General features: G+C 40.3%; 1 protein-coding gene across 3 annotated transcripts in view; it reads left to right on the forward strand.

Moving 5' to 3' along the window:
• The window catches only part of mst1rb (macrophage stimulating 1 receptor b), a 67,557-nt gene that overhangs the window by 35,099 nt on the left and 19,389 nt on the right, over positions 1-13,069 (forward strand). For all 3 annotated transcript variants that reach the window (XM_051673470.1, XM_051673469.1, XM_051673471.1), the window contains 4 exons: positions 4,321-4,497; positions 4,633-4,755; positions 7,141-7,311; positions 7,689-7,849. In XM_051673470.1, the coding sequence (XP_051529430.1) occupies positions 4,321-4,497; positions 4,633-4,755; positions 7,141-7,311; positions 7,689-7,849 (632 nt within the window). The remainder of the gene's footprint in view (positions 1-4,320; positions 4,498-4,632; positions 4,756-7,140; positions 7,312-7,688; positions 7,850-13,069) is intronic.

Below are 13,069 nucleotides of genomic sequence, written 5' to 3' on the forward strand. Positions count from 1 at the left end.
TGAACTATATACTTCTTCTAATTGCGTTTGTAAAAGCTATACTTCTTTACCACTTAATTTGTAATGATCAAAATTCCTCTGTATGCATTTGAAGAAAGCATGAAATAAGTGCAATTACATGGTACTTTCAATTAGTACATAGATATGTTAATGTATTTGTAGTATACTTATCATGAAATAAATTTATTTTAAATACAATTTGGTGTATTACTTTTTCACTAGGGCAGGTCTCCCATACTACTGATGCAACACTCGTGCAACAGGTGAAGGTAACTGATGCAAAAATGTCTGATTAGAGATGGCTCCGATTTCAGGGTACTGGAACATTTGGGAAGCAACATGCCGAATTCCTGTGTATTCATGTTAAAAAAGCATGCTGGAAGTAGTGTCCTGTTATTTTATATTGTTTTATTTGTGTTATTTATTTTTTGTACTTTTTTATTCTTGTGCTTTTCTTTAAAGATATGAACTGCTAATCTTATTAAAATTACTTTATAAAACAATATTAAATTGTGTCTGGGTAAATGTCTATTTTTAGAAAATAAATGAAAGGTGGAATTTGTAAAAATTGCACCCAATGAACCCTTTTCAAAGACTGTGATGCATTTCTGCCTTAATTTAAGAAGTGTACATAAATCTAGCAAACTTTTTCATATCTAATTTTTTTTTTTTATTATTTAACATAAATTTATAGCATTCTTTGTTATATTACCCTGGCATTCATTAAAAAAAAACAAAAAAAAAACAGTCAATACAGCTGTAAAAGGGCTTTATATACAGCTGCTGAGGGAGTGACAGTAAATTTGCCATATTTCTCTCTTCTGACTGCCGTATTCCATCTTTCTCTATTTTTGTCCTCTTTTTGAAAGTTGTGGAATTATAATAGTTGCTGTTGGAGCAAACGAGAACACAAAAATAATAACTGCTATGGTTTCCCAATTACCTCTATAGAAGTTTACCCCACTGTATTTTACTTTCACAAGTTTGCATGTCCACCTGAAGTGGAAATGGTAAACAGATTAGTAAGGGTAAAATATTTTGCTAGCTGTCCGTAAAGGAGGGGCTTGAGCATGAGGCTTGACTCGAGCTCTATGTTTCCACAGCAAGCCCTTTGTATGGCCAATAAATAAGTTCACATGTTTTAGTTATATACAGGTGCATCTCAATAAATTAGAATGTCGTGGAAAAGTTCATTTATTTCAGTAATTCAACTCAAATTGTGAAACTCGTGTATTAAATAAATTCAGTGCACACAGACTGAAGTAGTTTAAGTCTTTGGTTCTTTTAATTGTGATGATTTTGGCTCACATTTAACAAAAACCCACCAATTCACTATCTCAAAAAATTAGAATACATCATAAGACCAATAAAAAAAACATTTTTAGTAAATTGTTGGCCTTCTGGAAAGTATGTTCATTTACTGTATATGTACTCAATACTTGGTAGGGGCTCCTTTTGCTTTAATTACTGCCTCAATTCGGCATGGCATGGAGGTGATCAGTTTGTGGCACTGCTGAGGTGGTATGGAAGCCCAGGTTTCTTTGACAGTGGCCTTTAGCTCATCTGCATTTTTTGGTCTCTTGTTTCTCATTTTCCTCTTGACAATACCCTGTAGATTCTCTATGGGGTTCAGGTCTGGTGAGTTTGCTGGCCAGTCAAGCACACCAACACCATGGTCATTTAACCAACTTTTGGTGCTTTTGGCAGTGTGGGCAGGTGCCAAATCCTGCTGGAAAATGAAATCAGCATCTTTAAAAAGCTGGTCAGCAGAAGGAAGCATGAAGTGCTCCAAAATTTCTTGGTAAGCGGGTGCAGTGACTTTGGTTTTCAAAAAACACAATGGACCAACACCAGCAGATGACATTGCACCCCAAATCATCACAGACTGTGGAAACTTAACACTGGACTTCAAGCAACTTGGGCTATGAGCTTCTCCACCCTTCCTCCAGACTCTAGGACCTTGGTTTCCAAATGAAATACAAAACTTGCTCTCATCTGAAAAGAGGACTTTGGACCACTGGGCAACAGTCCAGTTTTTCTTCTCCTTAGCCCAGGTAAGACGCCTCTGATGTTGTCTGTGGTTCAGGAGTGGCTTAACAAGAGGAATACGACAACTGTAGCCAAATTCCTTGACATGTCTGTGTGTGGTTGATGCCTTGACCCCAGCCTCAGTCCATTCCTTGTGAAGTTCACCCAAATTCTTGAATCGATTTTGCTTGACAATCCTCATACGGCTGCGGTTCTCTCGGTTGGTTGTGCATCTTTTTCTTCCACACTTTTTCCTTCCACTCAACTTTCTGTTTACATGCTTGGATACAGCACTCTGTGAACAGCCAGCTTCTTTGGCAATGAATGTTTGTGGCTTACCCTCCTTGTGAAGGGTGTCAATGATTGTCTTCTGGACAACTGTCAGATCAGCAGTCTTCCCCATGATTGTGTAGCCTAGTGAACCAAACTGAGAGACCATTTTGAAGGCTCAGGAAACCTTTGCAGGTGTTTTGAATTGATTAGCTGATTGGCATGTCACCATATTCTAATTTTTTGAGATAGTGAATTGGTGGGTTTTTGTTAAATGTGAGCCAAAATCATCACAATTAAAAGAACCAAAGACTTAAACTACTTCAGTCTGTGTGCATTGAATTTATTTAATACACGAGTTTCACATTTTGAGTTGAATTACTGAAATAAATGAACTTTTCCAAGACATTCTAATTTATTGAGATGCACCTGTATGCATTGTATGCATATTGACAAGTGTGAACAGAAAGTTGGTTGTGCGAAGGCAAAAAAAGAGAGAAATGTCTGTAGTCTTCACTGACCCAAAACAACACATATGAGCAGAGCAAAAGAGAAATCAAATTACCTAATTGACAGGGAGGAGGGAAGCACTGCAGCTGTGATGCAGGAGCTAGTAGTGAAAGAACCACTGAGACAGTGGAGTAGCTGAGACTGAATAGATAAGGAGCTCCTGTGGCAGCAGAGTAGAAGCACTACTGCGGCAGTGGAGTAGTTGAAACAACAGTAATAGTTCTCCTGCGGAGGTATAGTTAAAGTACTGCTGTGGCAGTGGAGTAGTTGAGCCAAGATTTAGGTTGTTACTGTGGTAGCAGAGTGAAACTACTTGCTGCGACAGTAGAGTAGTTAAGACTGAATAGCTAAAGGTGCTCCTGTGGTGGAAGGCAGGGGAAAGCATTATGACAGGGAAGTAGTTGAGACAGATTAGTGAAGGTGCTCCTGTGGGAGAGGGGACTGAAAGCACTGCTGCAGCAGTGGAGTAGTTAGGACAGTAGAAATGGTGCTTTGAAGGAGATTAATAAAATCCATGCTGTTTTATGCAAATGAGTTAAATAAAACTGTCATGTGACTCCTGTGAGGGAAGCAATAGAGAATCTACGGATACAATTGTGAAAGAACAGTGCAGATCCACGGATCTGAAAAGGAAGTTGTAAAGGTCACAACACGCAACTGAAAGGTGGGTGGGGGTAAAGAAAGCCAGCTGATGTATCAAGTGTGGAAACACTTGTAGATGCACTTCAATAAAAATGTGTCAGAAACTCAGAAACTGTGAGCACTTGTTGAGTAAAATGGAAATTGTCCTGCAGATACACCTGTAAGGGAAGCAAAACGTTAGGACAATTATTTTTGCAAAATATAAATAATTTTGCATTTATAACATTTACAAATAATATAGCAGTAAAATTATTACATTGTAAAAATGTAAAATTAACAATCGAAACTGTGGTTGATTTTGTCAAGTTCTGTGTGTCGTATCGCTGTATTTGGGCTAATTTTAGTCAGGAGCATCTGCTATAAGTAACCATGTGTGTTTTCATATTCTGTTGTGTTTTATGAAATAAGTAAAAATGCAATGAAAAGCCACATCTCTTTATAGCTTTGTGCAAGTCATATCAAAAACCACCTTCACTCGCAATAGTAGAAGATAAAGTTCACCCAAAAATGAAAATTCTCTTATAATTTACTCACCCTCATGTCATCCCAGATGTGTATGACATTCTTTTTTCTGCTGAACACAAATGAAGATTTTTAGAAGAATATCTCAGCTCTTTAGGTCCTTACAATGCAAGTGAATGGTGGCCGGACATTTGAAGCTCAAAAAAATCACATATAGGAAACATAAAAGTTATCCATATGACTCCAGTGGTCAAACCTCAGAGGTTCTACCTCAGAGCATCCATAAAATGTATGCAGCAAAGATGAACAGATATGTGTAATGAAAAATGTAAGGTACTGCAGATTATCTTAGTCTTTCAAATGTTGGTAAAACAAGCCCTGATTATTTTAATACATATCTGTGAACAGAGCATGGAACACAACATGACCTGCAGAGACCAGCCCACCTTGGTGTCTCAGCCATACTACAGAGTGGACCTCTTCAACAGACAGATGAGAGGTGTACTGCTCACCTCGCTTCTGGTCACCAGCATCGAGAACAAAACAATAGCTCATATAGGCACATCAGATGGGAGGCTACTGCAGGTAGGTCCTATAAATCATAAAGAAAAAGACATTAACTAGCTTTTCCAGTTTTATTAATTTCTATATTAACTGAAGGTACAATACTGTATGTGTTATATGTTGTGGAGTTTAACTTCAGTTCTTCTCAAATTACAGCTTGTCCTGAGAAGGTCTAGCCCTATAATCTTTGCCAATTACTCCCTTGTTGAGAACCAGAAGGTGTCATCCACCGCAGCGGTTCTCCCCCTAGAACATCTACTGTTTGTTGTGGGAGATAAGGTACATTTAAAAAAGAAAATAAAGAATTTTTCCAATTTGTACATTCTATAAGCAAACACAGAAATGCTTGAAAAATATCTCATGTTCAGAATTGCATACTACCATACTACTTGTTCTATTCAGTTTTGGGGGGTAAAAGTAGCGACGCTACTAATTTAAAGGGGTCATGAAATGCTCTTTTTTTATATAGTTTTACACAATAGTTTTGCACCAAAACGGTCACAATTTAGTAATATATGATCATTTTTCACCCTGTCTCTGGCCCTCTGTCTGAAATGCTCAGTTTTGGCTTAAGTGCCTCCTTAAAACCTCAACGTAAACAACCACTGTTAAGATTGGTTAACAGCATGCAGCCCCTCGAAATCAGCCATATTTGAAACTCAGTTGGAAGAGAATGAATGAGCCCCTCAACATTATAAAACTAAATTTCAGGGTTTAAACATAACGCACATCCAATACATTGCATCCGAATATATTAAACTGCTAAGCTCAAGCGCAACTGTTAACACTCAGCACTATAAACTATCAAACAGTCATGATATTTGAAATATTCATGAATGAAATGGTTTACTTACTGTTTTGCATCGGGTCCAAGTGTTTTTAACTGCACAGTCCTTCAATAATAGTTGCTTTGCAAAGCTTGAATCGTATTATGACTGGTTCACAAGCAATCCACACTGACATGAGCCAAAAAAACATACATTCCATGCTGAAATACGATGATGACACATCCATATGGCGCACACACATAGTCCAAAGTACGGTGTGAACTAGACGCACACACATGCAGCATCACATCACCGGAAACATATTAAACCAGTCAATGATGTCCATCTAGCGCATGTTTTCATACACCAACAATCAAAAGAACACGTCTATGATGCGTTTGTTCTCAAAACAGCAAGAGGCAGAGCAGCTGAATGAAAGATAATGGAGTCTCCTCTTCAGAGTTGTAACTTGACATTGCGTCTTTTACAAGCTGCGTGAGATATGTATCAAGTGGTCAAAGATTTCTGTCTAGAGCATGAATATATAAAAAAATTATCTTAAATTGGGGTGGGGCCAAGGCCAAGGGATTTTAAGTAGGTGTTGATATTTTTTCGTTGAAGAGGCGGTCATGAATTAATGTACCCCTAGTGACATAGGGTAGTCGAGGAAGTAGAGAACGAAGTGTTTTTGCAGCTTGGTTTCAATAAATGCTTTTATTGCATAGGGGATTAAGTTTTGAGTTCTGAAATTTACAGTATGTTTTTATAGTAGAAAGACCTCTTATATGTCCAAATATCAAATGTATTGAATTGGTTGTTAAATTAAACAATTCACCAATAATTAGTAGTAGAAAGTCTGTTTCATTTGAGTGAATTGGTTTGTTCGGACAGTTCATGTAAATAAACAAGTTCAAATAAATGATTCTCCAATTCACTTGCATGAGCCCCTGAGATTTTTTAACGTTTTTTTTTATGGAATTATTTAGTCAATTTCTGTTGTTTATCACCAGGTTCGAATAGGGTGTTTTCTAGTTTAATTTATTCTGAATCAGAATGGTATTTATGTGGCACAAAAGCAAAAGATCTTTTTAAATATATAAAAATAAAATATTATATTATAAATATAACTAAATTTATTGTCAATATAACTATATTTATATGTACTAATATATAGAACTATTTATGAGATAACAAAATTTAATTCTGTAAATAATTTTCTTTCTTAAATAGCTCCAGTCAAACAGTCAAATACAATTCAAAATGCTTGTCTGGCGAGGTATTAATAGAAACACAGTCAGTTATGTTATTTAAAAAATGTTATCAAAATATTTGATCTGTGCATTAGGACTAGTGTAAATGCAGGCTGATAGACCTTTCGCTGTCTATATCGTTAATATTAATCAAACAACAACAAGAAAATGAGACAGCCATTCATTGCTTTTGGCTGGATAACTTTAGTAGCTTTAAAAATTATTATTATCATGCTGTGAAGACTGCTATCTATGTAGTTTTGTTACATTTAATTACTTTTTTCAATTTCTGAAAGTTTACTTGAATACTTGAAACTGCTGTTAGAAACTTTAAGGAATGCTTTCTTAATTTGTTTCTTTTTTCTTATTTTATTACTGTTTACTTTTCACAAATAATTACTTGAAAAGTTGAAACACTGTTTACCTAATTCAGAAATTAGTTATTATTATTTTTGGTACTGAGAATCGTCAAATTTCACTGGTATTGGTGAAGACTACTGAACTTTTGGTATAGTGACAACACTGATTACAATGCATGGTAGATCTTATTATAATGGCATAAAGAAAAAAGTAGATCTCATGCCATAGAAGTGTGAGCACCCCTGCTTTAGCCCTATATTAACAGTATTTATATTCATAACTAACAGATGATTCAGGTTCCTCAAAGAGGCCCCGGCTGTCGTCACTTTCTGACATGTGCCATGTGTCTGACCGTGCCCAAGTTCATGGGTTGTGGCTGGTGCTCTGGCCAGTGTACCTGGGCATCTGAGTGCAGGGCCCACTGGGGAAATGAGTCATGCCCGCCTGGCATCACAGAGGTGAGATGTGACCAAATGTAATTAAACAGATCCTTTATGTTTGATATTACAAACCAGGGGCATACTTGAATGCTGTAGCAAGGTAGAATAATGTCCAAGTATATCTAACTGCAATCCATGCCTTGAATTTGTTGTCAACGGTGACTCTTTTACGCTTACAATCTGCAAAAAGATAGCAACACTAGAAATAAATGTTGGATCAAAATTTAAATGCATTTTTAACCCTTCCAGAAATTTAGATATTTTCCAATCTGGTTCATAGTCTGGAAAATATTTGAACTAGTTGTCTATAGGAACATTGGTTTATTTGGCCAACATCCTATTTGTGCTAGAATTTTTATTTATTTTATTTTTTTGTAAACAAATGTTCTGTGTAGTTTTTCCCCAAGACAGCGCCCCCTGATGGTCAGACTGAGATGACTCTTTGCGGATGGGAGTTCCAGTCGCCCCTGAGACCCGCTATAACGACCAGAACCCATGAAGTGAAGCTGGGTGAGACCACCTGTGTGGTCCAGCCTCACAAAAGCAACAGCACCCAGTCAGTATTGTTGAATCCCTGTTCTTACAGAAACGACACAGCTGTTAAAGTTGCTTTGTTAAAGCTAAAATGTGTAATATGTGTAACACCAAACAGAATTGCAAAAACAATCACTTTTATCTTACAAATTTCAGAAGCGAGAGAACTCTTTTAAAAGCACCAGTGTTACACTTTTAGATGAAATCAACCTACAAGTGTCTTAATGATAGTTGACTGCATAATCAGCTGGAAAACGAGAGAATTTTAACTTTTAAAAAATTACACACATCAGCTTTAACATAATACTGAAAGGTGCACTCAGTAATTTTTTATGCATGTTGTCTTGGACTTAAACTGACACTAAGGGGCATGGATGCAGCATCATTCAAACTCAGTTGTTTTTAGTTACTGATGCTATTGCTTAAATTCACTATTTACAGTCAGCCGTGATTTTTTTAATTCATGAGTGAAAGTGTCTAATAATAGGGCGGTTAATAACTGAGATTAAGTAGTATTTGGCTGGTCATGTGATCTTAACATGGCAGCCCCCATGAGGGGACCCTCTCCATGTAAAATCAAACAGCTTTTATAAAGCTACAGATATGACTGGCTCATGTGAGTGGTCATGATGTTATATTAAATAATTTGTTAAAGATACACTATGTGTCAGAGCTGTAGCCTAGCGGGCTGTGCTTTTGACATGTGGTGCTGATGCATTGCAGGTGACCTGAGTTTGAGTCCTGGCTCATAAGGTCCTATCCCATTCCCACTCTTCTCCCCCTCATATTTTGTCACCTCTCTACTTTCCCTATCCCATTAAAAAGCCAAAACATCATAAAAAAAAGAAAAAAAAAAGATACTATGTAACTTTTGGCCGTCTAGTGGTTGAAGCATAAAACTGCAAGTTACTTGCGGTGGAACATTTTACGTGAGTTGTGATTAAACACTGCTCTTCTGGCAGATTAATCTAATGGTTTGAGTGAGGACTCGGAAGATTACCTACAGAGCGGAGTCATGACGAGCTATTTTCATGTTGATATTATGTTATTTGAAAAAAATGTATAACCAATATATTACTTACTATTATATATTAATATAATTTTCCACTTTCAATGAGTTAATTTTTTTAACCAACATCAATCCTGATCAATACTACCAAATATTCATTAATTTTCAGGATTTTAACCCTTTAAATGCCAGTTTATGTCAATGATTAGCAACAACATTGATTTTGATGCATTATAATATTTTGTGCAGTGTCAGATAAAAAAAACCCCCAAAAAACACTCAGGACCTTAGAGGACAAAAATGTCAGCGTAAAAAAAAAAACTGCCATAAAAATATTATATAATAATATTCTTTTCTACTTTCACTGACTTAGATTTTTAACCAACATCAGTCCTGATCAAAACTACCAAATATGCATTCATTTCAGGATTTTAACCCTTTAAATGCCAGTTTGTTTACACAATGCCACTGCTGTTTTTCACACACACACACACACACACACACACACACACACACACACACACACACACACACACACACACACACACAAATTTCTCAATACACACATACAAAACACACTCACACAATTTTAGCTGCATCATTTATTCAATTGGCCTGCAGTGCTCTATAATACTGCAAACAGAAAATAGGAAAATAGCATGTATTTGCTCCATAGGATAAACATGAGAAAATGGCGTCATCTGGTTTAATGGCACTGGGAACAAATATTGCAGTTTTAATGGGGACTTTTTTGTCCTGAAGGTCCTGAGTGAAACTATTTTGTGTACACAGTGTATTATAGATGTATTATAGGAACTGAGGTTGAAATATCAAAATTCTCCCAAAAATAAACACCTTAGGCTGACACCAAAATGATCGAAAAACAAAAATGAAAAAGACAAAAATGTCCCGAAGGTTGCACAAGGGTTAAGAGGTGAAACTAGTGAAATGGCTGATATGAGTCCAATTGTAGACACTTTATTTTTATATTACAATCTACAGCCTAAGTGGACAATGCAAGTGAACCATCATACTACAATAGTAGGTCTATGCACTGCAAACAATAAAAGACTGTATTATAAAAATGCAAAACGAGAATTTAAAAAAGAAAGAAATACTTTATTGAACATGACAATAATATGCAGGAATATGCAATATAACAATTACAATAATACATTTGTAATAGTTTTAGAAGTTACAACAGAGAGATGGTTACACGCTAAACAAATGAATAAACATTTCTGTTCTTTGAAATTGGTACATTATAGACAACTTGAGATGAGCATAAATTCATGGGGAACCACCTTGTACCTATTGTGGATTTTTAGATCTGTTTAAACATCTGCTAAAAGTATAATCCATACATGGATTTATTGCTTCAAAAATACTTTTTTGGCTTACACGTGCTTGCAACGTTTAGACCGTCTCGGTTACTGTCGTAACCTCCATTCCCTGATGGAGGGAACGAGATGTTGTGTCAATGTAGTGACACTAGGGGTCGCCCTTGGGAGCCCCAAACACCTCTGATCTTTGAGAAAAGGCCAATGGGAATTGGCGAGTGGAATTTGCATGCCACTCTCCCGGACATACAGGTATAAAAGGAGCTGGTTTGCAACCACTCATTCAGGTTGTGTGCTGAGTAGCCGAGACAAGGTCCTGGCCATTTCAGCGGGTAGTTCAGTGTTGTGGCAGGAGAGACACAATATCTCGTTCTCTCCATCAGGGAATGGAGGTTACGACAGTAACCGAGATGTTCCCCTTCTGTCACTCACTCGACGTTGTGTCGATTTAGTGACACTAGGTGTCCCTATACAACACGGCACGACTAACTGAACTGTGTTACGTGGACTGGCAGTGCGAGATGAGCAGACCTCTGCGTGCCTTGTAGCCAGCGCACCCGGCCGTCACGTATCCTCCGCCCCAAATTAGGGACCGGCTGACCTAGCCGTGGCCTCTTCTCTTTTTTCTCCCCAAAAGGAACGAAATCGTTCAGCTGGGGGCCATATAGGGTCCATTCGTCAGGGGGTGTCCCTCCCAAGGGGAGAACACACCCTGCCCGGAGGGGGGGACATTTGAGTGGAAATACGTCACATGGTCTTACCGAGTCTTGTCGGAAGCATCTCATGTGGAGAAGTCCCGTGGTAGGTCCTACCCGAGGGGGGAGGAGTTCTACAAACCAGGTGACCGGGGGCAGAGAGACCTCTGCCCAAGGAAGAAGCAGTTTACCAACAGAGAAATTTTTTTGTGGAAGATACATCACACGGGGTTACGTATGGGCAACCAGTGCATGTGGAGCACCAGGGCCTAGTTAGCACACATACTGGGCTGGCAGCGAGTTTCTCCGTAAACTCGCCTGCCACAGGGCTAAGGAGGAAGGACATCCACAACTTCGTGAACACGACTGGGGGTAAAAAGAGCACGTCTTCACCTCAGGGGCGGGGAAAGTTGCTATGCGTAAGCAGTACACCCGGTCAGCTGTCCCAGAACTTACCTGTTCGTACCTGACAACACATGGGACGAGACCGGCTCAACCTGGAGATTATAGAATCTCGCAAAGGTGTTGGGTGTTGCCCAGCCCGCTGCTCTGCAGATGTCTGCTAAAGATGCACCATTGGTCAGAGCCCAGGAGGCTGCCACACTCCTAGTAGAGTGGGCTCGTAGCCCCAAGGGGGGCGGCACATCCTGGGCGTGATATGCCATAGCGATGGCGTCAATGACCCAGTGGGCAATCCTCTGTTTGGAGACAGCGCTCCCTTTCCGCTGTCCACCAAAGCAGACAAAGAGCTGCTCGGAGCTCCTAAAGCTCTGCATGCGATCCAAATAGGTGCGCAAAGCACGCACCGGACACAGCAACGCCAAAGCTGGGTCTGCCTCCTCCTGGGTCAGCGCTTGCAGGTTCACCACCTGATACCTAAATGGGGTTGTGGGAGCCTTGGGCACATAGCCCGGTCGGGGTCTCAGGATCACATGAGAGTAACCCGGACCGAACTCCAGGCACGTTTCGCTGACAGAGAAAGCCTGCAGGTCCCCTACCCTCTTGATGGAATTGAGCGCAGTCAGGAGGGAAGTCTTCAAAGAGAGTGCCTTTAGCTCCACTAATTCCAGGGGCTCAAATAGAGCTCCCCGTAGGCCCCGAAGGACCACAGAGAGGTCCCACGAGGGGATGAGACACGATCTGGGGTGTTTAACCTCCTAGCGCCTCTCAGGAACTTGATGAATAAGCTGTGCTTTCCTAAATACTTACCGTCTACTGCATCTTGATGTGCCGATATAGCGGCTACATACACCTTCAAGGTGGAGGGGGACAGCCGCCCCTCCAGCCTCTCCTGCAGGAAAGAAAGCACTGATCCGACTGCGCATATCTGGGGGTCTTCGCATCAGGAAGAACACCACTTAGCGAACAGATGCCACTTCAGGGCATACAGGCGCCTCATAGAAGGAGCCCTGGCCTGAGTGATTGTGTCTACCACTGCAGGTGGTAGGCCACTTAGGTCTTCCACGTCCCGTCAAAGGGCCAGACATGGAGGTTCCAGAATTCTGGTCATGGGTGCCAGATGGTACCCCGTCCCTGAGAAAGAAGGTCCTTCCTCAGGGGAATTCGCTGGGAGGGGGCTGTCGTGAGAAGCGTGAGGTCCGAGAACCAAGTATGGGTGGGCCAGTAAGGTGCTATTAGGACGAACTGCTCCTTGTCCTCCCTGACCTTGCACAGCTCACTTGCGTAGCCCCGGGGGCTTGACCGAATCGACTCCAAATGAGATGGCGGGTGAGTTGCGACATGAGACGATAGTGCACACCGCCTTGGCGGTTGATGTACGCTACCATTGCCATGTTGTCCGTCCAGACCAACATGTGCTTGCCCTGGATTAATGGCAAAAGCCTCCGTAGGATGAGCAATACTGCCAGCAACTCGAGGCAGTTGATGTGCCAATGCAGTCGTGGACCAGTCCAAGGACCGGCGGCTGTGCGCCTGTTGCCCTTGGAAGCGTCCATCATAACCACGACGTGCCTGGAAACCTGCTCTAGGGGAACCCCTGCCCGTAGAAATGCCAGGCCGGCAGACGGCGGCAGACCGGTGTGACGAGCACGCGGCATGCGCCATAGTGCGATGCCCATCTCGGGACTCGAGTCTGAAGCCAGTGCTGAAGCGGTCTCATATGCATCAACCCGAGTGGCCCCAGGAGCCTCTGAAATAATTTCAGTGGGACCGACGTTTTCCACCTGAATGCTCTGAAA

This window comes from Myxocyprinus asiaticus, chromosome 35 (genome assembly GCF_019703515.2).
Source record: "Myxocyprinus asiaticus isolate MX2 ecotype Aquarium Trade chromosome 35, UBuf_Myxa_2, whole genome shotgun sequence".
Classification (NCBI taxonomy): domain Eukaryota; kingdom Metazoa; phylum Chordata; class Actinopteri; order Cypriniformes; family Catostomidae; genus Myxocyprinus; species Myxocyprinus asiaticus.